This window comes from Oryctolagus cuniculus, chromosome 19 (assembly GCF_051225735.1).
Source record: "Oryctolagus cuniculus isolate XC-2025 breed Fujian yellow rabbit chromosome 19, ASM5122573v1, whole genome shotgun sequence".
Taxonomy (NCBI): domain Eukaryota; kingdom Metazoa; phylum Chordata; class Mammalia; order Lagomorpha; family Leporidae; genus Oryctolagus; species Oryctolagus cuniculus.
In genome coordinates, this window is record NC_142885.1 from 70,102,375 (window position 1) to 70,127,553 (window position 25,179).

General features: G+C 64.5%; 1 protein-coding gene across 1 annotated transcript; it reads right to left on the reverse strand.

The window, feature by feature from the left end:
- Positions 1-141: 141 nt before the first annotated feature.
- Positions 142-25,087, reverse strand: KCTD5 (potassium channel tetramerization domain containing 5). Its single transcript, XM_051836234.3, has 6 exons — positions 24,764-25,087; positions 12,743-12,851; positions 11,334-11,425; positions 9,691-9,786; positions 8,052-8,177; positions 142-1,697 (listed from the first exon to the last, which is right to left on the reverse strand). The coding sequence occupies exons 1-6, from the start codon at positions 25,013-25,015 to the stop codon at positions 1,668-1,670; spliced, it is 705 nt and encodes a 234-aa protein (XP_051692194.1). The 5' UTR covers positions 25,016-25,087; the 3' UTR covers positions 142-1,667.
- Between the last annotated feature and the right edge of the window lie 92 nt (positions 25,088-25,179).

Here is a 25,179-nt window from a genome sequence, read left to right on the forward strand (position 1 = left end):
CAGGCCCCCAGCCCCTGCTGGACACACAAGGACACTGGCTCCATCCCGGCCCCTGTCCAAGCTAAGAGGCGGTCCCAAACAAGCAGCAGCCCCAGGCCAGGCAGGGCCTCTCCGTGCAGTGGACGCCACCAACAGCCGCGGTGCTCTTTCATAAATACACAATTTATTTGCTATTTTCAGGGGAAACTTAGGCATTAAACGGTAAGCTGATAAAATACGGATACCTAAAAAAGTACAAAAGTATAAATATCCCCTTAGAATAAATTTTAGTGAATTAAGTCTTAATGTCTTTAAATTAAAAAAAAAAAAAAAAAAAAACACCACCACAAGCCTATTATCTATTATGTCAGGGTCACAAATCAAACAATGCTAGGCAGCCAGCATCTCCAGGCAGGACGCCCCCCCCACCAGGGCCAGCTTCCTCCCGGGGCTCCCCCGGCAGGACGCGGCCAGACAGGGGTCTAGTCCACCCTCTAAAAGACCATTATAAATGGTTAAAGCCGAACATTCAACACCATTCAAGAGACCTTAGAACGGGAGCAGGTCAGTCCCAGATGCTGGAGACGTGGGGCGAGGCTGCTGGCAAAGGAGTGGGGGGCAGGCTCCAGGGCGGGGTCCGCGCTCCCACCTGCCCAGGGCCAGGGTGCACAGCCCGCCGGGAGCCGCGGGCGAGCAGCAGAGCGAGCCGGGGGAGGGCTGTCTTCAAAGCACGCGGAGCAGCCTGCAGAGTCCCAGCGGCTGCACCGGCACGTCGGGTGGGCGGAGCCCGTGCGGGCTGTGTGAAGTTGCGAACGTCCCAGAAACATGAGAACTGCATAGTTACACCAAGAAACGAGAGTGGGCGCGAGACGGGGACGCGCTGTAAACGTGACCGGAGCCCCGGCTCCAGCAGCCCCCCAGCCTCCCTCCCAGGCGACAAAGGCACTGGCGGGCGCCGGCTCCCCCGGAGCCCACGGGTGGGGCGGCCAGGCCAAACTCCCGCCTCCCATCCCAGCGCTCCACACATCAGTCCACAAGGGGCCACAGCCTCAGGCATCTCTGAAGAGCACAAACCCTGGGCGGTCTGTCCACAGCTGCAAAGAAGGGATGCTGAGTTCTCCCGCCGGGGAAACTCAACTGAGAAGCCTGGGGCCGCTCGGGCCTGGCTGGGGGAGCCGGGCGCAGGGCGCACACCCAGAAGCAGTGACGATACGGAGGCCACCTCCTGTCAGGAGTCTCTGCCGAGGTGGAGACGGATGGCGCCGGGACGAGCCCCAGCGCCCCAGCAGTGCGAGCCGGCACCCAGACCCCCACGGCCGCCACCACGTCCTGCCGCGAGGCCCAGGCTGTTTACCCAGACTGTGTGTAGCACCAAGAACGCCGTCCTCGACAGGGTCTCCAGGGTCACACGGCTGGTCAGGAGCACTCTGCCTCAGTGCCACCCGGCACGTGGACCAGAGCGAGGCCCCAGCAGACGGCCACCGTGCCTCCTCCCTGCGGTGAGGCCCGGCCTTGGACAGCTGGGCCGTCTCTCACCACCCACCTCAGAGGCAAAAAAGGATTCACACCCAGATCTCTAGAAAAATGATCAAAAGCAGATTTCTTCTCACGGCCAAGCTTCCTGGACATGGCGGCTCGCTGCGTCTTGGGAAAAAGGAAATCATGTCTTCAGCTGTCAATGCAGAGTCTCACATCCTTGAACCTCGTTCTTGCAAAATCTGAAAAACACCAAATGCACAGAATGAGGACTCCGGTGCTGGACAGGAGGCCCTGACCAAACGCCTGGCCCCAGAGACAAAGGCACAGCCCTGAGGGCCCCAGCTGCAGGCCGGGGTCCAAGGACAGGGCCCAGCTGCAGGGCCCAGGCAGGGTGTTGTTTCCCACTCCAGCCCCATCCGAGGCCCAGCAGAGCAGCCACCAGCCCTGCCAGGCTCCCACGCAGCACCGTCCGGCCTCTGTTCCCTGGGACCTCCCGGTGAGGCCCAGGATCCCACTCTCCTCCTCGAGTCCCCCACCTTGTCCTGCTGCTCTCCCCGGGTGGTAGGGCCCACTGGCAGGCGCCAGCCCCAGAATTTCTCAGATAGGCAGGTGCAGCTGGGGCCTAGAGGGCCAGCCATAGTCCTCAGCTGCCCCAGGTCCTGCACCTCCGCCAGTCCCTCCCCACTGTAGCCAGCATGGACTCAGATCCTCGCCAGTGCCGCCCCTTGGCCACTGTGCCCACCCTGCTCTGGAGTCCACCCTCAGGGCACCCTCCCTGGCACTCCCCAGAATCACCTGTGCACCCCCAGACAAACCCTGGTAAACCACTAAGCTGAACCCCAGTGAGCCTGGGGCAGCCCGAGGGCCAGGCGACAGCTCTGCCTCTCCTGGCTGGGAGCCTGGGGCTGGCAGGTCTCTCTGGGGTCATCCAGCAGTGACCTCCATGACCCTGCACACGGGCTGCCCAGCACCAGGTGAGGGCCTGCCACTGGCCGGTGAGGGCACCGCGGTGGGCACCCTGCCCAAGGCCCCTTGCTGGTGGGGGAGAGCTGGCCCTGAGGCTGTTCAGTTGCCCATGGGACAGCCACGTTCACCGGAGTCCCCCGTCCACAGGCAGAGCCGCCCACAGCACCTGCCCACAATGCAGGGTTTCAGGAGGCCTCTCCAGGCGGGGTCCTGTGACCGCTGAGCTGTGGGCCAGCAGCGTAGGGAGGGGGTCACAGGCAGAGCTAAGTCGTGGAGCTGTCACAGACCCAGCTCCATGTCCATCCTGGGGGAGCGAGAGCGTGGCGACCTCTCCTGATAGCATTCTCCTCTGTCCCAGAGGCTGGGCAGCACCGCTGGCCCCAGACCAAGCTTGGGGTGTGTGCCATCCAGGCACCTGCCACAGGGAGGCCTGGATCCAACCAGAGACCAGCTGAAGGGCCGGCACCTGCCACAGGGAGGCCTGGATCCAACCAGGGACCAGCTGAAGGGCCGGCAAGGCCACCACCCAGGAAGTCCAGAGCTGCCCTTGTGAACACGGTGACACGGTGTTGCCGATCTCCCTCAGCCCAGACCCCATCACGGGGGCCGGGGGTGGGGGGGCCTGAATCCAACCAGAGACTAGCTGAAGGGCCGGCACCTTCCACAGGGAGGCCTGGATCCAACCAGGGACCAGCTGAAGGGCCGGCAAGGCCACCACCCGGGAAGTCCAGAGCTGCCCTTGTGAACACGGTGTCGCTGATCTCCCTCAGCCCAGACCCCATCACGGGGGCGGGGGGGGGGGCCCAGGTGGCACCTTCTGGCCCAGCTCCTGGCATCTGCAGCTGAGCACCCCACCCCGGTGGCAGGTGTGGCTCTCCTGTATCCCCAGGGATCCCACAAGGCTCTGGGTGGGGTCCGCTCACAGCCCACCTGGCTGCAGAGCCTGTCCAGGCGGTCCTGACCAAGGTGGCCAGGAAACCAACCCCACGCCCGAGTCGGGCCTCAGGGGAAGGGAGGGGCAGGCGGCTGGGTGTCAGCTGTGCCCTGCGTGCACAGGGTGAAGGCTGCGGGATCAGGCTCCACCTTTCTTTTACACTGCAACACAGCTGCTGGGGAATTTAAGAGGCCAATGGAGCTCTTCCGCACTTTGTTTCTAGGATCAGGTATTAGGTACTTTAGGCTTTGCGGGTCAAGAGGCAAAACTGAAGGTGTTAACAGAATCAGCAGAACAACTGACCAGCAAACAAGCAAAGCCACTCCGCGCAGGTGTGGACAAACAGGCAGCTGGCCCCCAGGCCACACAGCCTGCGGTGCCAGCTCCTCCCTGCTCTTTGCTGGCCGGGTGCCTCCTGTTCCCCTCTAAGCTGGGCGCTCCTCCCGGGGCAGAGGCGGGGCTCCCACCCCAGAAGACTGCAAGTGCACCTGCGGTGGCCTGGCCACTTCCTCACGAGGGCTGGCCAGGCGACCCCAGCTACCACAGACACGGCCAGGTTCTAGCACAGACAACCTGAGCCCTGGGCCAGCTGAGGCAGGGACTGAGGGATGCTGGGAGCTGAGGGGCCGTCTGGCAGGACAGTTGGAAGGAGGCCCCAGCCTGCCGAAAGCAGAGCAGGGCTCTGGTGCCCAAGATCGGGCCCAGCATCTGCTGCACGGCCCTGACCACCGCTGAGCCCGCAGCCTACCCACAGTGGACACGGGGAGCGCTCGAGTGCGCACCATGCCTGGCCCCGGGAGCTGCCCGCACGTCCACCTGCTGGACGCTCTGGGACACTCGTGCAAGTGCCCCACACTCCTGCCTGTGGCATCTGTGGAGGGGACCTGATGCGCAGCAGTGCCCTGCCCTCCGGGGACCCACAGCTGGCACTGAGCACACAGGCCTCTCATCAACCATGGACACAGGATGGACGGACACATGGGGAAGGCCGAGGGTGGGGCCAACTAAGGTCACAGGGTCAAGGAGGCTAAGGTCGCGGGGTCGAGGAGATGAAGGTGCGTGGGTCAATCTCAAGGCTGAGAGCTCACCATGACCTTTACACTTAATCTGAGGCATTCCCTTGGTGCCCCGTCTCCTCGTCGTCACTCTGGCCGGAGTGCAGGTGCAGCGAGGGGAGAAGAAGACATGGCCGTCAGCCTCGTGCAGGCGTGAGGGACGCCCACAGGGTCACCCGGGAAGGAAAACACGGGCTGGGGGATGCTCTGATTACCTCCTAAAGGCGTGGGGCCCCTGTGGCAGGCAGCCTGATCTACAGTTCCCGAGCTGGTCCCACCCAAAAGGGGCCCAGCCTCTGCCTGGGCTCCCGGGATGCAACCTCTGGGCACCTGAGCGGGCCTCCCTGACGTGCTGCCGCACAGAGCCAGGACGGAGAGCCGGCCTCCGTGCAGAGGAGCCTCCTGGCCCCTGCACCTGTGCCCGCCACGCTCACCGCTAGCCACCTTCACCGCTATGGAATAACCAGGGACCCTGCAGCACCACTGCCCGGGGGCCCGAGTCCTCACAGCAAGTGCTGGAGTGCCGCGAGGCAGGCCCGGGAGCACCCACCGCACCCACTGCAGCTGCGGGGGCCTCGACTTCCCTCACTCCCAGGGGACCAGCCAGTGGTCAAGGGACACAGGGATCAAGGTTCAGCACGGATGGGGCCCTCACAGGCGGCCCTGCTCAAGCCAGGCGGTGCCAGGGCCCCACGCGCTCCTGTGGCTGCAGGGCCCGGGCCACCCCACTTCACAGCCAGGTGTTCTGGAGAGGCAGGGCAGTATTTTCCACAGCAAAGCAACCCTGGGGCCCATTCCAGCCGCCTGGCCGCAGCGTGCATGTTTCTTGCGGCAGTAAAGCCCCCGAGAGAAACCAGTAAGGAGAGTGCGCTCACGAAAACTGAATGAAAACTTTTAAGGGGGCTGGCCCTGTGGTGTAGTGGCTAAAGCCTCCGCCTGCAGAGCCGGCATATGGGCGCGGTTCGAGTCCTGGCTGCGCTACTTCTGATCCAGCTCTCTGCTACGGCCTGGGAAGGTGGCCCAAGTCCTTGGCTCCTGGCTTTGGTTTGACCCAGCTCCGGCCACTGTGGCCATCTGGGGAGTGAACCAGCAGACTTCTCTCTCTGCCTCGCTGTAACTATCCCTTTCAGTAAATAAGTCTTTAAGAAAATAAAATAAAAAACAGGGCCGGCGCCGCAGCTCACTAGGCTAATCCTCTGCCTAGCAGCGCCGGCACACCGGGTTCTAGTCCTGGTCGGGGCGCCGGATTCTGTCCCGGTTGCCCCTCTTCCAGGCCAGCTCTCTGCTGTGGCCAGGGAGTGCAGTGGAGGATGGCCCAGGTGCTTGGGCCCTGCACCCCATGGGAGACCAGGAAAAGCACCTGGCTCCTGGCTCCTGCCATCGGATCAGCGCGGTGCACCGGCCGCAGCCGGCCGCGGCGGCCATTGGAGGGTGAACCAACGGCAAAGGAAGACCTTTCTCTCTGTCTCTCTCTCTCACTGTCCACTCTGCCTGTCAAAAAAAAAAAATTAAAAAAAAAAAAAAAATAAATAAATAAAATAAAAAACAAAATTTTAAGAATAAACAGTTTGGGGGCCAGCGCTGTGGCAAAGTGGGTAAAGCTGCCGCCTACAGTGCCGGTATCCCATATGGGCACCGGTTCAAGACCCAGCTGCTCCTCTTTTGATCTAGCTCTCTGCTATGGCCCGGGAAAGCAGTGGAAGACTGACCAAGTGCTTGGGCCCCCACACCCTTGTGGGAGACCCGGAAGAAGCTCCTGGCTTCAGATCGGCACAGCTCTGGCCACCGGGGAGTGAACCAGCAGATGGAAAAACCGCTTTCTCTCTGCCTCTCTAACTCGCCTTTCAAACAAATAAATAAATCGTTCTCTTTTTTTTTTAAGAATAAACAATTCAAACGAGAGCCTTGTTCCAAGGGAGAGAAACGGGGCCTCCTTGGGACTGGCTCAGGGGCTCTCAGGGAGGCAGAGCTGCCTTCTAGACCCCACACTCAAGGGGAGGCACGCGCAGCCCGGCACACAGACCCTGGCTTCCCTGCCTGCTGCCAGCATCATGGCATCACCTGCCCCATGCCATCCTGTGCCCTGTGGGGATCAGGACCTGGACGCAAGGGGCTCTGCGCCCTGGCAAAGGCACGAATGACCTCACAGCATGGTAACACCCCAAGTGAGCCTGGCCACGCCTCTCTTCCCAAGCCACGTCTCCAAAGACGACATGGGCTGGTGGCCAACTGGAGGCCACTGTCCAAGAGGGAGGTCCAGCAGGAGTCTCTGGACAGTGCTGTCATTAAACTCCCCCTGGCCCCGTCCTGACCTCCTACACCCTCCCAAAACACCCTGTGGCCGTGCCCTAGCACTTCTCCAGGGCCACTCCCAGTGCTGGCTGTCCCAGGCCCTGTCCCCACCTTCCTGATTCTTGAAGAACCGTGAGTCCAGGGGTCCCTAGTCGTAGCTCTAAGGTCTGGGAGTGCTGCTGGACAGAAGCAGCCGCAGCCAACAGTGGACATGCCTGTCCTTAACATGCCAGAGGAGATGCCATCTGGGTCTTGACCCCACAGGCCACACAGTTGATCTGGGGTAAACACGGCTCCCTACACTCGGTCAAGACTGGCATGCCACGGATCTGTGTGGCCCCTGGGAGGCTGACCACACGCTGTGGCCACCCTCTACGTGGCAGGCAAGACTCCCAGGCCAGGCCACAGTGGCACAGGTCAAGTGCTTGAAGCTTGCCACCGATGCCTCCCATCCTGAACTCTCCACGCATGAGCAGCTGCCTGGGAACCGTGGGTTCCTTAACACCGGAAGCCTGGAGGACACTTCGGAGAACCGTGCTGTGTGGTCTGGGAGACTGTCCCGAGTCAGGCAGGCACCCAGGGACCTGGACAGCGCGGGGCTTGACAGCACAGGCAAGGAGTGATGAGACCGGGGGGGGGGGGGGCGTATGGTGATTCAGTGGGTTTAGCACATCCCACATCAGTGAGGGGATTCATGTCCCAGCTACTATTTTTTTCTTAAGATTTATTTATTTATTTGCAAGGCAGAGTGAAGAGAGAGAGAGACAGAGAACCTTTCACTCACTGGTTCACTCCCCAAATGGTCACAACAGAGCTGGGCCAGGCTGAAGCCAGGAGCCAGGAGCTTCTTCGAGTCTCCCACACGGGTGCAGGGGCCCAAGCACTTGGACCATCTTCCACTGCTTTCTCAGGCACATTAGCAGGGAGCTGGATCAGAAGTGGGGGCATCTGGGACTCGAACTGGCGCCCATATGGGAGGCCGGTGGCACAGGGGCAGCTTTACTCGCTATGCCACAGCGGCGGCCTGGCTACTCCACTTCTGATCTGACTCCCTGCTGATGCATCCTAGGCAGCAGCAGACGGCCCAGCACCCGAGCACCTGCCGCTCACACGGGCAGCCCAGATGGAGCTCTTGGCTCCTGGCTTCAGCACGGTCCAGCCCCTGCTGCCATGGTCATGTGGGGAGCGAACCAGTAGATGAAGATCTTCCCCTGCCACTCTGCCTTTCAAATAAATACGTGGAAAGGGGGTGGTGGTGGGGGTGAGTCCGGGAAGAGAAGTCTCCACACCCTGCAGACAGCGCTGCCCCAGCTGCCCCGGCAAGCTCGGCCTCGTCCATCACTCACCTTGGCCTTCTCGCTGGGCTCGCTGGCTGTGCCGTACGGGGTGTTGTGCAGCTCCTTGGACACCACACAGAGGAACTCGGCCTGGTCCTCATTTCCGTAGTTGTAAGAGGAGCCGATGCTGACCAGCTGGAAAGAAGCCACCTCTGAGTGACAGGTGCATGGGCCTGCCCTGCCCACCGGGGAGGAGGAGGAGGAGGAGGAGGAGGCTGAGGAGGCTCCAGCCAAGGGACTTTAACGAACTGGCAGAAAACAAGCCCCAGAACCCCAGAGGAGCATGCGCTCGCACACCTGTGTGCTCTGATCGCACGCACGACATGCCAGGACAGGCTCTGTGCCCCGGGGGAGGGGGAGGGGGAGGGCGGGGCCGCCCGATGCTCAGCTCGTCCGTACTGGCTGTCAGCAGAGGGGAGCAGGACCCCTGCAGGGCTCAGGTTGACTCAAGGGCCAGGCCCGGGGCAGTGGAAGGGAGGCTGGGGGCCCCGCCGTGGTCTGAATAGCATCTGATGGAGAAACAGAGCTGAAATGACCACAGGCATACACGCAGCTGTTCCAAGAGGGCCCGGGGTCATCAGGCACACCACGGGAGCCACTGGATTCTTCCGTGCCTTTAAATGTAAAACAGAACTAACCAAAGAAAACTGCTCCCTTCGCCCCCCGACGCAGGGGATAAGGAGTCAGGACAGAGGGCAGCACTAGAGACCACTGTCGCGTGTAGTGGCGGGGAGTGGTCCCACCAGTACGGAAGATGGAGGGGTGCTGGCCTTGGGCAGAGGAGGGGCGGGACAGGTGCCAAGGTCCTGTGTTCTCTCAAGGCCATCCTGACCGCGAGGGGACTGTGGGCTCAGCCAGGTCTCTGCAGGCCCAGCAGCCAGGCATGGGTCAGCCGGGCCCGCAAGGAAGGCGAGTGCGTCCTCCTGGCGCAGCACGACAGGCTCTGCGGCGGGGAGGTCCCTAGGGAGGATGTGCCAGGCAGGCCAGAGTCGAGGGGGGAAGCCCATTCGCTCTGACGACTTGGGACCCACCCAGGGGGCTGGGGCAGCCCAACGCCAGTCCTGGGAGGGGACACCTATGCGTGGCAGAAGGCTCTCTTCCACCCCTCCACCCTCAGCCCCGGCTAGAAAAGCCACAAGGCACTAAACTCCAAACAAAGATGACCCAGTTCGCAGATCCAGAACTGGCAGTGGCAGTTTCCTGTCATCAGCGGGAAGAAGGACAGGGTCAGAGCGCGAGAACACCGGAGCTCAGACAAGACCTCAGCTGACCCCTGGGCACTCGTTAGCTGCCCCTCAGCCCCTGGGAGCTGCAGAGACCAGCAGGCCACCAGCCCTGCGCCGGCCAGGCAAGGATAGGCCTGGAACGTCCATCCCAACACACATGCACATAAACACACGCACACACGACAGACGAAACAGGAGACCAGCCGCCGCCGCGCAGAATGGGTCAGGGAGGCGGGGGAGGGCCGGAGTGGGGCACAGGTGCTGTCTGGGGAAGTCTCAGCACTGCGCGAACCCTGCCCCACAGCAGGAGCCTCCTCCCTGACCCCTGGGGGCCCAGCCCCGAGAACCCAGATCCCTTGTGATTGAAGTTCAGCTGCGTGACAGGCAGGCCTCTGTCAGCACGGGGGTGGCCGGCCCCTCACCTGCTCAAACTTCCAGCCGTCAGACATGGTGGACACCATCTGCGTGAGCTCCTCCTCCTGACACTGGAGCACGCGGTACACGTGCTTCACAGGCACCTGCAACAGTGGCCACCGGTGAGACTGGCTGCACCCCCGCCCCGCACGCGCAGCCCGAGCGGCCCTGCCGTGTCCACCCCGTCTGGCAGCTCAGGTCGGGAACAACCTTGAGCCACCCACCAGCAAACACACCGCCTGGAACAGCTGCTGTTACTGCTCCATCTCCGCCTCCAAAATATTTCTATTTCTAAATTCCCAAATAAAATGACTCACGCTCCTGAAATCCCAGAGCACCTGTGGCTGATGCGAACGTGGACATCGTGCAGTGCACTGCCCGGGAAAGGACTGGCCCCGGCCCCAAGAGGGCAGACAGGCCAAACCTGTCACTGGGCACAGCAGCTCAGACAGCCCCTGCCCCGGGGCGGAACCAGAACACCTGGCTCCCACCAGACACAGGGCGACAGGGCGCGCTACAGGGACGTGTCGCAGGAAGCCCACGCTGCGACTCTTCCCATGGGGCCACGTCTCCCCAACCTCCGTCTGCACTGGGGGTCAGACGGAGGCAGGGAGGGAGGGTCACAGCTGTCACTGAGGCGGCGGGGACAGGCAAACCAATGTGCAACCAAGAGCACACAGAGGAGGCAGTGAAGCCTCCAGCAGGAAGGGGAGGGCTGGGGCTGCTCCAGCTGTGGACGTGGCTAGCTCTCCACGAGCCCCCGCACATGGAAAGGGCTTGGGCTTGGGGCTGTCAGGCGCCTGGCAAGGACGGGGGAGGGGGTCTGAGACCTGAAGAGGGCCTGGCTGTGCCAGCACAGGGCCGAGAACAATGCTCTGGAGCCCTCGGGGCCAGTACCAGCCATGGCCAGTCCCACTGCTGACCAGGGCACAGGCACCACAGAGAGCTTCCTCATGCCGCCTGGAGCAGACCCAGGTCCTCCCCCACCTGCACAGGGTCCTCCCGCACCCACACAGGGTTCTCCCTGCACCCACACAGGGTCCTCCTCATACCTGCACAGGGTCCTCCCTGCAGCCGCACAGGGTCCTCCTCTACCTAAACACGGTCCTCCCCCACCTGCACAGCGTCCTCCCACACCTGCACAGGGTCCTCCCACACCTGCACAGGGTCCTCCCCCACCTGCACAGGGTCCTCCTGCACCTACACAGGGTCCTCCTCTACCTACACAGGGTCCTCCCTGCACCTGCACAGGGTCCTCCTCTACCTGCACAGGGTCCTCCCACACCTGCACAGGGTCCTCCTCTACCTGCACAGGGTCCTCCCGCACCTGCACAGGGTCCTCCCACACCTGCACAGGGTCCTTCCCGGCCCCGCCTGCCCCTCCCCCTTCCAACCCCCCCCCCCCCGCCCCCGCAGGTCTTACGCACTGGCTACACCTGGCCTGGAACAGTCCTCCCATCAGAGAGCCTCCTCGGCCCTCACTGCCTTCCGTGAGAAGCACCCCTCCGCTCACTGGAACGGGCCCCCCAGGAGCAGCCTGACAGCAGGCGCTAGGCGAGGCGGAGAGCTCCCGTCCAGAGGCCTCCCGGGTGGGCTGCACCTGCACACCCCCAGGCCTAGGAACCTTCTGCAGATCAGCCATTCGTCTCACCTGTGATGTTTTGCTGTCTCGTTCTCTAATTTTATCCTTTACAAGCTTTATTAGTGAGGTGATATTGTAGAATTCTGCTTCCTCCAACACCCCTGCAACACAGAAAAGGAACTGTGACTTTCCTGAGGCCAACGCCTCCCTCCTGGCCCGCACCCGACGTGGCCACGCAGCCTGTCCCACTGCTGTCCTCAGAGCTCATCCATGCCCCAGATGAGGCCAGTGGCCTGACAGTGAGGGTCAGCAGCGTCCCTCCAGGGGACCCGGGGGTGCGGAACAGCTGCTGAGTCCACGTGCACCTCTGTGCCTCTATTCAAAGACTGGGGGGTGGGGAGAGGGGTCGCCCCCAGCTCCAGGCTCCTCCTGAGGATGGGCACCGGTAACGGGTCACAGTCTGACTCCAAGCCTCTCAGAATTCCAGACAACAGGTTCTCAGGGCTTTGCCGCATGAGCACAACTCAAGTCTTCAGCCCCCAGGGGAGATCTGTCTAGGAGGTGACAGCTCAGGGCACGGTGACATGGAGAACATCACCAGGTGCCTGCCACTCCGGCGCCTGCCGGTGAGCACAGCACCAAGAGCTTTGGCCCAGCGCACAGGCCACAGGGCACACCCTCCCTCCAGCGACCTGCTCCTGCCAAGACACTTCCAGCTCCCGGTGGTGGCGGCGGCACCGAGCGGCAGAGGGGCCTGGTCTGTGCCTGGTACTCATTTCTAGGCAAATCACACAGGCAACAGGCAGTGGCATGAGGTGTTTCCCGAATGTCCAGCCCCAGATGACAGAGGAAGGCTGTTCCCAGCAACGTGTGTGGCGCGTGTGGGTGTGTGTGACAGACTGCTCTAGGTAGGGCAGACGCTGCCGCTAGGTGGGCGGCTGCTCAGGGTGTGGAGCAGAGCCCGCGTCTCCATCTCTGAGCTGGGACCAGGGCCCGTGTGAAGCCAGGAGACGAGGACACGCCTGGAGAGAGGCAACATCACTCACACAGACAGAGCCTTGCCCGCACGAAGGTGCCCGGAGCCTGCCTGGGCCTCCCTGACAGACAATTCCAGGACACAGGTGGCTCGTGGGAAAGGCGTGAAGGGCACAGCCCAGGGAGGGTGCCCAGGTGCCCGCCTCCCTCAAGCCGTCTGTGAAATACAGCAGACTCCCAGATCTGTGAGATACCACGGCGCACCCACAACTCTGGGGCCCAAGCGGTCGTGAAGCGGTCTCCCACGGGAGAAGCCCCAAATACGCCGGCTCCTCCTGAAACAGGAAGCCCACCTAGCAGCCCGTGCCAGGGAGCGCGGTGATGGGCTTGGTCTCCCAGAGGCTTGCAGGTCTCTGAGGAAGCAGGGGGACAAGGGTCCCTGCACCCAGGACCGCAGCCCAGCCCTGCGGCCCCAGTGCCCCGTCCACACCGCATCAGCTCACCTTCCTCCGCAAGGTCCTTGTTGATGACCAGCTTCCCGTGCCTCAAGTAGTTCAGCACAGGCCCGAAGTAGGTGGGGTCTCTGTCGATTAAATAGGCACCTGTTTCATCCTGCAAAGAACACAACAGCTGAGTCCCGGACAGGAGACCCCGGGCCCTGTGGCCTGTGACGGCTGAGGCAGCGAGAGCCGCCTCTGGACCGACACCAGGCCACCCTGCGGCCCCTCAGGGAGCCCTACCAGCTGTCCCGGTGTCGTCTGTACCAAGACAACCTCATTTACTCTGAGGTGAGACGTCGACATACAGGCCACTCCCCTCATAGCTCTGGGAATTTGAGGAAGCCCACAAGTGGGCTAACACAGACCCCTCCCTGGGCCCTCTTGGGGGGCGAAGCATGCCACCCTGCTCACTGGCTCTGAGCCCACCCAGCCAACAGGCCCACACCCGGGGTGGAGCTGCGTCAGCACACCCGACAGCAGGCACCTGGGCTCTGGTGTATGTAGGGCGTCCTGGGCCTGCTCACCACCAGGGGAATCCTCGCCACGTGGTCAGCAGTTCTCAGGGGCTGAGCCGTTCACAGGTCCAACCATTTTTAGGGTGTGCTGCAGGCCTGGGGTGACCCCAGCTCCTCCATGTCTCAGGCCACAGCCGCCCACCCCAACTGTGGAGAGGGAGGCGCCCGCGGCAGGCAACGTGAGTGGGAGGAGTCACAGGGGTACGGGGCACTGGAGAAGCCTGGGGCTCCCCGACTGGCTGTCCACCTGATGAAGGCTGAGCCCGACAGGCCCCGGGACCTCCGTGTGAGCAGCTGACACACTGATGAGGAGTGGGCAGCCCCCCACCTGGCCTCTCACTCATGCGTGCCCGGGGGGCAGTGAGTGCCAAGGTCGCAGCTGCCTCAGCAAGGAGGGGACGCTGACTCCAGCCGGGCTGACACCACGTCCCTGACCAGAAGACAGTTCCGCGAGGCCCTCAGCAGCGAAGCAGCCCTGGCCCCACGGCCACAGGTGCCACCGGCAGCAGCCCTGGCCGCACTGTGAGGAGGACAGCCTGCCGCTGCCCAGGGCTCTGCCCAAAGTCCTCGCTGAAGAGCTCCAAGAACCTGCTTCGAGCTCTTGGATCAAAAAAGACAAGCCCAGCTCATGACACCACAGGGCTGCTGGCTGCCAGCACCTCCGCTTTGCCCTCTGCAGGGCCCCCACGCCCTGCTCCACCCCAGGACAGAGTCCCAGCCCCAGACATCCCCATCTGAGCAAGTACCTTCCAGGCCATCAGGCGGCCCCTCCCCAGCACCACCTGTTCCCGAAGGGCCCTCCTGCCCTGCCCCCGCCCTTTCTCCCAACCCCGTGGACTCCAAGGCCAGCTTCTGCAGCAGCCCTGCCCTGCGCAGGCAGCCTCCATGTGCCCACCAGGCTGAAGTCAGAGGGAAGGCCTGGCACCCCTGCCCACAGCCTGAAGCACCTGTATGCAGCCAAGCACCGGAGCTACTCACAGCTGCTTCCCCATGGACCAGAGAGGGTCAAGAAGGAAAGAATAGCGGGCCGGGGCTCTTCTCCGCCCAGGAAGTCTCCCTCCATACGCACGCTGAGACCTAAGGGTCTAGCCTCAGTCCTTAGGCGGAGGGGTGCGGTCAGCTCCCGGCTGGAGGCAGGCCTTTCCCCTGGCCCACGTCTAACGGCCAGCGGTGCTGCACCCCTGCGGCACAGCCTGGGCAAGCAAAGACCTCTGCAATGACCACAAGCCAGGCACCCTGCTGGGAGGACACGGCTTTTCCAGGACAGGTACAGGGCAGGTGACAGGGAAGCAGGCACGGAATGGCAGCTGCAAGGCAGGACCCTGGCTGTGGCCTCCCGCAGACACGCCAGGGTGCTCACAGGCTGCGGGCAGCTCTGGGAGCTGGCCTTCCCACCGGCTGCTTCGCAGAAACCCTTGCTCCACCTGGCCTCTGAGCCCAGGACACAGCTGACGCTGGACACACAGAGCCCAAAGTGAGGCCTCGGCCATACCACGAGCTTCTCACCATGGTGGCCTGGACCCTGCCCTGCGTTCTCTCATCCCCAGGGCTGGGGCCCCACAGAGGGATCAGACCCCGTGCCTAAGACCGGCCAACAGCCAAGGCGGGGCGTGGGGAAGCGACCCTGCAGCCTTCCCGCAGGGTTCAACCTGCAACCAGTGGCTTGGAAGCCCAAAGCCCAGTCACCTCATGGGAACTCCCACCTGCACCCAGTTGAGACGCAGCCTCCCAGAGACTCCTAAGAGTCCACAATGCTCTCCGCTAGCCCCACTGGGAGCCAGGCCTGGCGGTGGGAAGAGCAAGGCAGCCTCAGAACGCCTCTGCTGACACTGCCCAGAGTGACAGCGTGTGGGGCCCACAGATACCTCAATCCGCTGTGAGGGCACTGTGGAAGAGGGGAGGACCGGCTCCCCCCGCCACCCAGGGCAGCACTGGGCAGGGGCGCAGGCCTGGCTGGGCCTCCACTCCCCCATTCACCTGCAGACATTCATCTCGAGGGGTTGCATGGAGCAGCAGCCCAGGTGCCACTGGGGATGTGCACACCCCATGCCAGAGTCCCTGCCTGAGTGCCAGCCTTCGGCTAACACACTCCTAGGGGACAGCAGGTCACAGCTCGAGTGCTTGGGTGTCTGCTACAACATGGGAGACCCAGGCTGAGTGCTGGGCTCCTGGCTTTGCAGCTGTTGCAGGAATTTAAGGAGTGAACCAGTGGATGGAAGATTTCCTCTGTCTACCATTCAAACAAAAATAAATATTTTTAAAAGATTCCAAGGGATAGGAAGGCACACACCCTGGCCGCAGAGCTGGCAGAGGGAGCCAAAGCCAGCAGTCAGCGTGCCCGGCCTCTGTCCAAGAGGGGATCAGGACAGCTCCAAAGCCCAGAGCCAGGCTCCCAGCCCACCTCAGATAAGCTCCAACAGTTCATGGCTTGCCTGAAAAACCCATCTTGACACAAAAAAGACCCTCCCAGGAAGCCACCCCAAGACCCAACCCAGCTCAATGGGCCACTCCAGACTGACCACTGCTCTGCCCAACCTCCACGAGTGGGCCTCAGCTTGGACCCCCACCACACCACGCTCCTCCCACACGGCACAACTCCCGAGCCTGAGGCTGGCGCTGCTTCCCCGGGCCTGCCCCGAGGCCTCCGGAGCTGATGGACCCAGCGGAGGGAGCCAAGGGAGGCTGGGCTGCAAAAGGCCTCTGGCAGGCTGCTCCCTCTGCGGCACCTCTGGCCTGATTCTCGAGGAGTCCTTGCCATCAGATGGGCTCCATCAGAAACTAGGCCGAGCAGCAGCCTACATCGGAGCCTGCGTTCAGCTCCCAGTGCGGCTCCTGGCTGCACTTCCTGCTAACGCGCACCCCGGGAGGCAGTACGAGACAGCTCAAGCAGCGGGGTCCCCGCCACCCTGTGGGAGACCCGGGCTGAGTTCTCGGCTCCAGGCTCCGGCCCCAGTGCGGTCCTAGCCACTGCGGGCATCTGAGGAGCCGAGCAGCTGACAGGCGCTCACTCTGGTCTCGCCGCCTCTTAAACAAGCACATCGCGGCACAGCAGGTTAAACTGCTGCTCGTGAAACTGGCCGCTCCGGCAGTGCCCGCCTCAGTCCCGGCTCCCGCTGACCTGCCTGGGACGGCGGCAGATGGGCCAGGGCTTGGGCCAGGATGCAGTTCCCCAGCTGCAGCCTGGCCCAGATGTGGCTGCTGCAGCCATGTGGAGAGTGAACCAACAGATGCAAGATTTCTGTCTCCCTCTCTGTCATTCCGCCTTTCGAATCAGTAACTATTTTTTCAAAAAGTAAAACAGATTTTTTTTAAACCAGGCCCAGGGAGTGGGGGTGGGGATGGCGTGTTGAGTGTAGCAGTTAAGGTGATGCTTGGGATGCCTACATCCCATATCAGAGTTCCTGGCTCCGCTCCCAACTCCAGCTTCTACAGCCTGGGAGGCCAGGGCGATGGTCTAAGTTCCTGGGAGAAGCTCCAGGCTCCTGCCTTTGACCTGGTCCAGCCCAGGCCAGGTGGCCATTTGGTGAGTGACTCAGTAGACCCTCTCTCCTCTTCCCTCCTGCCTTCCTTCTCTTTCTCCCTCTCTCTGTCTTCCAAATAAAATGAAAATAAAGGAAGATTTCTACAAATGTAGGCTGGTTTCCTAAGCAGGGCAGCAGGCCTGGACAGCAGGGCCTGGAGGGCACAGCGGAGTCTGGACGGGAGAGTGGGGCCTGGAGGGGACAGCGGGACAGCAGGGCCTGGAGGGGACAGTGGGGCCTAGAGGGGACAGCGAGGCCTGGAGGGGACAGTGGGGCCTGAACAGGACCGTGGGGCCTGGACGGGACAGCGGGGCCTGGAGGGGACAGGAGGCCTGGATGGGAGAGTGGGGCCTGGAAGGGACAGCGGGGCCCGGAAGGGACAGTGGGGCCTGGACGGGAGAGCGGGGCCTGGAGGGGAGAGCGGGGCCTGGAGGGGAGAGCGAGGCCTGGACGGGAGAGCGGGGCCTGGAGGAGACAGCGGGGCCTGGAGGGGACAGGAGGCCTGGACGGGAGAGCGGGCCCTGGAGGGGACAGTGGGGCCTGGAGGGGACAGCGGTGCCTGGAGGGGACAGTGGGGCCTGGACAGGAGAGCGGGGCCTGGAGGGGACAGCGAGGCCTGGAGGGGACAGCGGGGCCTGGAGGGGAGAGCGGGGCCTGGAGGGGACAGTGGGGCCTGGAGGGGACAGCGGTGCCTGGAGGGGACAGTGGGGCCTGGACAGGAGAGCGGGGCCTGGAGGGGACAGCGAGGCCTGGAGGGGACCGCGGGGCCTGGAGGGGAGAGCGGGGCCTGGAGGGGACAGCGAGGCCTGGAGGGGACAGCGGGGCCTGGAGGGGAGAGCGGGGCCTGGAGGGGACCGCGGGGCCTGGACGGGACAGCGGGGCCTGGAGGGGACAGCGGGGCCTGGAGGGGACAGCGGGGCCTGGAGGGGACAGCGGGGCCCGGAGGGGAGAGCGGGGCCCGGAGGGGACAGTGGGGCCCGGAGGGGACAGTGGGGCCTGGAGGGGAGAGCGGGGCCTGGAGGGGACAGGAGGCCTGGAGGGGACAGCGGGGCCTGGAGGAGACAGCGGGGCCTGGAGGAGACAGCGGGGCCTGGAGGGGACAGTGGGGCCTGGAGGGGAGAGCGGGGCCTGGAGGGGACAGTGGGGCCTGGAGGGGACAGCGGGGCCTGGAGGGGAGAGCGGGGCCTGGAGGGGAGAGCGGGGCCTGGAGGGGAGAGCGAGGCCTGGACGGGACAGCGGGGCCTGGAGGGGAGAGTCGGGCCTGGAGGGGACAGTGGGGCCTGGAGGGGAGAGCGGGGCCTGGAGGGGACAGCGGGGCCTGGAGGGGACAGTGGGGCCCGGAGGGGAGAGCGGGGCCCGGAGGGGACAGTGGGGCCCGGAGGGGACAGTGGGGCCCGGAGGGGAGAGCGGGGCCCGGAGGGGAGAGCGGGGCCTGGAGGGGACAGCGGGGCCTGGAGGGGAGAGCGGGGCCTGGAGGGGACAGGAGGCCTGGAGGGGACAGTGGGGCCTGGAGGGGAGAGCGGGGCCTGGAGGGGAGAGCGGGGCCTGGAGGGGACAGCGGGGCCTGGAGGGGACCGCGGGGCCTGGAGGGGAGAGCGGGGCCTGGAGGGAAGAGCGGGGCCTGGAGGGGACAGTGGGGCCTGGACGGGACAGTGGGGCCTGGAGGGGAGAGTGGGGCCTGGAGGGGAGAGCGGGGCCTGGAGGGGACAGTGGGGCCTGGAGGGGAGAGCGGGGCCTGGAGGGGACAGCGGGGCCTGGAGGGGAGAGTGGGGCCTGGACGGGACAGTGGGGCCTGGAGGGGACAGTGGGGCCTGGAGGGGAGAGCGGGGCCTGGAGGGGAGAGCGGGGCCTGGAGGGGACAGTGGGGCCTGGAGGGGAGAGCGGGGCCTGGAGGGGACAGTGGGGCCTGGAGGGGACAGCGGGGCCTGGAGGGGACAGTGGGGCCTGGAGGGGAGAGCGGGGCCTGGAGGGGAGAGCGGGGCCTGGAGGGGACAGTGGGGCCTGGAGGGGACAGCGGGGCCTGGAGGGGACAGTGGGGCCTGGAGGGGACCGCGGGGCCTTCTGAAGCGCCTGTCCTCACCAGGCTCTTCCTGAGGCTGCACATCCACAAGATGTGCCCGGAGTGGGCACCGCGCCCCACGGCTGACGCTCACTTGCACCCTGCCTTGCCCTCTAGGACGGAGCTGCAGGGCACACTGGGCACAGGAGCCGGGGCCTCGACACTTCGGGTCCTGGTGTGAGGGACGGAGCTGGGGGGCCGCCATCTTAATGCACAGATGAAGAAAAACACAGAACTCGGAAAGCATCGCCACTCGGGACGAGGGTCTCCTGCTTACACAGACGCTGCCAGAGGACTCTCCCGGGACACAGGGCCAGCTGGGGCACAGCCCCCGACTCACCGTGTTCCAAGAGTCTGCCACGTGGAGGACGAGCTCACGGGGCTCCTGTGCCCAGGCAGACCACAGCCCTCCCTGTCTCCGCCGCCCTTCCTGTGATTTATGTAACAAACATGTGCTCCGCGTCTGCAGAGGGGCAAACTGGGTCTTGTCAAAGAGCCGGAGTGAAGACCGCTGTCTCGACAATCCCTTTCCCTCCCTGGCTGTGCCCGCCGCTCGCTGAACTGGCATCTGACCTACTTGTGGTGGTGCTGGCTTTGAAAACCACACCTCCCCTCAAAGGCATAAGAAAAGGACTTACTGGACTCAGCTCTTGAGCGTTTAATGAGAGCCAAGCCCCACCACCTGCGCCCTTATCAACCCACATGCCGGAAGGGCGGGACGCCTGGGCCCATGGGGGCACCAGTCTTCGGGAAGCCGACGGAGGGCCCTGAGTCAGCAGGTGGGGAGGGCCACTTCCAGGCCGCAGCTAGCAGCCTGGTCACACAGAAGAGGGGCCTGCAGATGTGCCTCGAGGGTAGCTAGTGGGCAAGGGTGGGGCGCAAGGAACCCTGACCAGCAGCCGCCGAGCCAGCCTCCCGAGTCCGTGTTCGTGGCTAACACAGGATCACTCAGAGGTAAGGGCTGGGCCACTGTGCCCCCCCGCCCCCCATCAGCCTCTGGGCAACAGCTCTCCCCACCCCACGTGGCCGCCCGTTCCCCCCAGGGTCTTGAGAATGAGGGTGTGGAGCCGGGCTCTCGGGCAAGGTCCTACAGGGGAGCGACTGGACACGTCTCACTGGGGCCACACACGCTTCAGGGACACCTGTGCCCAGAAACATCAGGCCCGTGGGCCGCAGGAGACAAGGCCTGAGCCCAGCCCAGAGGAAATGCATTCTGCAAGCAAGCTCCCCGCTGAAACCCAAACGCACCAACTTTCTGTGTCAAAATCTGTCGTCACCCCGAGCCGGCGCTGTGGCTCAATAGGCTAATCCTCCACCTTGCGGCGCCGGCACACCGGGTTCTAGTCCCAGTTGGGGCGCCGGATTCTGTCCCGGTTGCCCCTCTTCCAGGCCAGCTCTCTGCTATGGCCAGGGAGTGCAGTGGAGGATGGCCCAGGTGCTTGGGCCCTGCACCCCATGGGAGACCAGGAAAAGCACCTGGATCCTGGCTCCTGCCTTCGGATCAGCACGGTGCGCCGGCTGCAGCGGCGGCCATTGGAGGGTGAACCAACGGCAAAGGAAGACCTTTCTCTCTCTGTCTCTCTCTGTCCACTCTGCCTGTCAAAAATTCAAAAAAAAAAAAAATCTGTCGTCACCCCTATTAAAACAGTTGTTATTCTGGAATGATCCACTTCAAGTCACTTGATTTCTAATTTGCACTTAAACCTTCACCTCCACTTTGTACCGATCTGTCATCTCCCTGACCCAGAAGAGGCCTCAGACGTCTCCAATTATAAATGAGGTCACTGAGCCCCACGGGCCAGCTCCTGGATCTGCAGAGCGGGGCCGGACGGGGCCGGAACTCCAGGCCCCGGGACCCCGGCTGCAGCTCCCAGCCCTACGCCTCCTCCCAACCACGTTGGCCTCACCCAGGCCTCCTGCCTCTTCCTGAGGGAGCGTCCACACTGCCCGTGTGCACCCAGACACCGGCCCTGCCCAGCGCACGAGGAATGAAGGGCAGCAGGGGCTCCAGATCACACAGCCCTCCCGCGGCCCCGGCGCCCCACTGGGTGCAGCTGAAAAACTAGAATTTCGGCAGGAGTGGTCTCCGTGACTCAGACAAAGCTCAACAGGGCACAGCGTGGAGTGGGCTCATGCCGGGACACGGGGCTTCTCAGACGTGCTCCCAGGGCTCCCAGCAGCGCCGAGGTCTGCCCCACAGCACACTGCTTGCTTTGCAGGAGACTTCAGCTGCACCGCACCCCGAGGCAGCCCCCGGGCCTGCCTCTGAGAGGGGATGTCGCAGGCAGGGCCACAGGCCACCTGCGCAGGCTGCCGTCACAAGGCAAGGGGATGTCCATCTGCTGAACGTCTCAGTGGCTCTGTCCCTAGGGACACTCAAGGTGCACCCCATGGTGCTGGTGTGAGGGTGCGGCACCACAGACTGCCGGCATCCAAGAAACACGCCTCCGCCTCGCGGTGAGGCTCCTCCTGGCCCAGGTCTGAGTCCCTCCACGCTGGCACGATGCCCCAGCCAGGGTGCTCGCCGGTGCCGAGCAGTGCCCAGGCACTCGCCACCAGCTGTCCTCATGGCAGCCCCACAGCACCAGCCCTCGTCCCTCGCAGGACTTCCCAGCACTCCTGCCGCTCCCCTCCTGTTCGAGAAACCCGGCATGGCCAACGGCAGCGCGGAGTGCACAGCACAGCGCCTCCAGACCCCTCCCCAGCCGGCCAAGGATCAGGGAGGCCCCGCTGCTGGGCAGCGAGATGCCACCAGAATGAGACTGCGCAGACAGGGACGCCTCCCAGACACCTGTGACTGCCCCAACACGCACAGCAACCGCGGCCCGGAGGCCCAAAGCGTCCACCTTGGGGGCTGTCCCTCTGGTGTCCAGCGACTCCAGGGAGGGGAGGGGCAGCAGGTAAAGCAAGGGGGACGACTCTGCCACACACGATGCAGCTGCCGCCAGCACCAGGTCTACAGAGATGAGTGCGCATAACCGACACCCACAGGCCCTGCTGCACTCGCGCGGCGCCAGGCACTGGGCACGAGGGTGGACACTCTCCTCCTTCCTCAGCTATGGCGACCGCTCCGCGAGGGGGCACCGCCTTAGCTTTAGAAGCTGAAGCTCAGACAGGCCCATCCACCCACCCCACGCCACACAGCAGAGTTCAACTAGGCTTCTCGAGCCCCAAGTCTAATCCACTACCAGGAAAAGGCTCCACCCCACCGAACTCGGCATGGACTCTTCCGGGCCTGCTGCAGTCCACGGAGAACTGTCCACTCAAGCACAGGACAGGGCAGCCTCTGGGCACCCTGGCCCAGACACCCACCCCAACAGCGCCAGGCAGAGTCGACTCCCAGGATGGCAGCCACAGGACGGGGGCAGCCTGTGGGCACCCTGGCCCAGACACCCACCCCAACAGCGCCAGGCAGAGTCGACTCCCAGGATGGCAGCCACGACTCCTGGCTGAGTGTGCAGCCAAGGTGAGGCACCCGGCAGCTCCCTCCCTGCCCTGACGCCAGCACCACGGCCCTCTGAGGGCACTCTGGGGGCACGCGGCACACGTCCACTACCTTTTCACCCATTTCTGCTGCTTGAACCTCACTGTCTGGGTTCCCCGTGCAGAGCAGCGTCAGCCACACGCCCGCCGCGGGCACCGCTGGACACACGTGGCCCAAGGCAGAAGGGAACCGTGTGCCTCAGACACGCGGGGAGACTGCTTCAGGCCAAGCCCCACGTCCCAGAAAGGCCCAGTTTCTCACGCGCTGGCCTGGCTCAGGTCTTGAGGCTTTCCCAGGAGGCGCCCGACACCACGGCGACCACGGGCCCTGGGAAAACCAGCCCGACCCCAAGCAGGCCCAGGACACAGGGACAGCCACATCCTTGCATCCGTGCCCGACACCCACTCGCAGATGCACACTGGGCCCACGCAACTCTCCCTGGCACGCAGGGCGCTGGCAGGCAGGGGACAAGCGCGCTTGTCACTTCCGAGTCGGCGACACGGAGCAGGACGTGCCACTTCCTTCCTCGGTCACCACCCGTCCTCTAGCCAAGCTGCCTCTACACCTGCCACCACCACCCGTGCCCACGCCATCCTCCAGACCCAGGGCGCCGCTGCAGCTGCAGCCCGGAGCTGGGCCCGCGGCCCTGTTCGTGTTCCGCAGAGCCGGCTCAGACACGACCCCCAGGCAGGAGAGCCCCAGCAGGAGCGGCACTCGCGTTTCCCTTGCGCCCCTCACGCGCAGCACAGGGCAGCAGGGCGGTGCTCCCAGAACCAGCTGCCCCGCTCCCGACGCCTGGCCCCAGCAAGACCAGTCCCAGGCCTTGACAAAGTGTGCTGGGCAGCTTGGGAGGAGCCACGGTCCCCGCCGCAGGAAGGCCGGGAGGAAGCGAGAAGCCACACGCCAGCCATCCAGAGCGAGCATCAAGGCCGCGTGGCCCGGAGCGGGCCCAGGGTGTGCGTGGGAGAGTGGGGGTCTGCAGGCTCCCCACCCAGCTCTCCTACGGTGACCCCGGCCTTCGCGGGGCTCCCCCTCAAATCTGCACCCAGTTCCCTGCCCCCGATCGCAGGCCTGGTCCACACACCTGCCAGGCATCCTTCCATTAGCGCGGGCCTGATTCAACATCCTGTTTGCCTTCTGCGCTGTCATTGACGGCCTCCCACTCCACCTCTGCCCACGCGGGATCTAATGACCCTGCAGGACCTCGGGGAGGCTTAATCACAGCCGCGTCTCCTCACCTCAGCACCCTGCTCCCTCCAAACATCACCGCCAGGGAGACTGACCCTTCCTGACCACCGCCCAGCCGCCGGCCGCTGCGGCCGCCACAGTGCCACCTTGTCCTGAACTTCGGTTTTACAATCTGGAAACCAAATTGGTTAAACGGACAAGAATGGGGCGGGGGCAACTCTAACAGAGATACAACCTTGCAGACCAAGGACCGCCCCACGGAGGGCTCCTCTCAGAGTTCAGCGTGATTTTTACACAGTCTTAAGAAATAGACACATGGGCAGCGCGGACTGGACAGGCACCGCCCCCAAGAGCAATTTAAAATCCGACTAACTTCACCACACAGGAGCACTCGCAGGAAGGCCAGTGAATGAGCCCGGAACGCGACTGCTTCGAGAGAAACCAGGAGTAGAACGCGCGCCCACACCGTGGAGGAGCCGCCGGGCGTCTGCGAGGCCACTTCTCCGAGCACAGGGCTTGGTCGCAGCAGGGTCTCGCCCGAACCCGCACCCACGGCCGAGGGTCTGCTGATGTCCGGCGGCGCCACGCTAGCCCCGGTCTCTGCCAGGCTCCTGCACCTTCAGAGGGGTCCCCGTGTTTCTGGGAAGCCACCCGCGTGGCGAGCGCCAGGCTGGCAAGGCACAGGAGACCCGGGCGCTGCCTAGCAAGAGGCAGGCGACCCCTCTTCAGCCCTGCACAGCTCCCCAGGTGTCTCCCACGGCCCGCGTCCAGCGCCACCTGCACAGCACCGTGCGCGTTCAAACCCAGCAGGGACAAGAAGCCGCCGACTATGCCGGGCGCGGGCCCCCTGCGCGGGCAGGCAGACGACAGCCGGCTCGGGAAGCCGCTCTGGCAAAGGCTCCCCCCGCCCGCGACAGCCCCCGGCCCTCAGCCGCAGCACCGTCGCCTCCGGCCGCCGAGTGGGCGCGCGCCGCGCATCGAGAGCTGGGGCGCAACTCGCTAAATGCAAGTCACCAGGGAGGGCAGGCCACGCGTGTCCACTCCCGCGCCGGCAGAGCGTCCGGGACGCGAGAAAACGAGACGAACGCGAGGGCTCCGCGCCCCCCCCCCCCCAGGCAGATCCACGCAGAGTGCGAGACCCGGAAAGGGAGAGGCTCCCGGGCGGCGGGTCTGGGGGCTCCGGGCCGCGCCCGCCCGGGCGGGGGTGGGGTGGCGGTGTGAGGCGGGGCCCGGCCGCCCTGGCCCGCGGGCCCTCACCTTGTCCGAGTCCAGGTCGGGGTCGGCCTGGCACAGGCGGTACAGGAAGGACTTCGGGTCCCGGCACAGCGTCTGCCGGGTGGTGAGGAAATAGGTGCCGCCGACGTTGAGCCGGACCCACTTGGACACGCAGCTGGGCCGCTGAGCTAGGGGGCCGAGCCCCGCGCTGCAGCGGCGGCACAGGCCGCCTCCCAGCCCCGCCCCGAGGCCGCCCGGGGCCGGCGGCAGCAGCTCACAGTGATTCTCCGCCATGATCCCAGCAAGCCCCGCCACAGCGCACCTCCACCGGAAGCGTTCCGCCTTTAATAGTGTCCTCCGCGCTCCGTCCCGCCCACAGGTCCGCCTTCCTAAAGCGCCCTCCGCGGCGTCACGCAGGAGGCGGAAGTTCCGGTCCGGAAAAGCAGCCGGCCGTACCC

Coding starts and splice junctions, on each gene's coding strand:
- KCTD5 (XM_051836234.3), bottom strand. CDS start 25,015: ATGGCGGAGAATCACTGTGAGCTGCTGCCGCCGGCCCCGGGCGGCCTC. Junction 8,178..9,690: donor ACGGCTGGAAGTTTGAGCAG/GTGAGGGGCCGG, acceptor GCTTCTTTCCAG/CTGGTCAGCATCGGCTCCTC. Junction 1,698..8,051: donor AGCCCAGCGAGAAGGCCAAG/GTGAGTGATGGA, acceptor GGTGTTTTTCAG/ATTTTGCAAGAACGAGGTTC.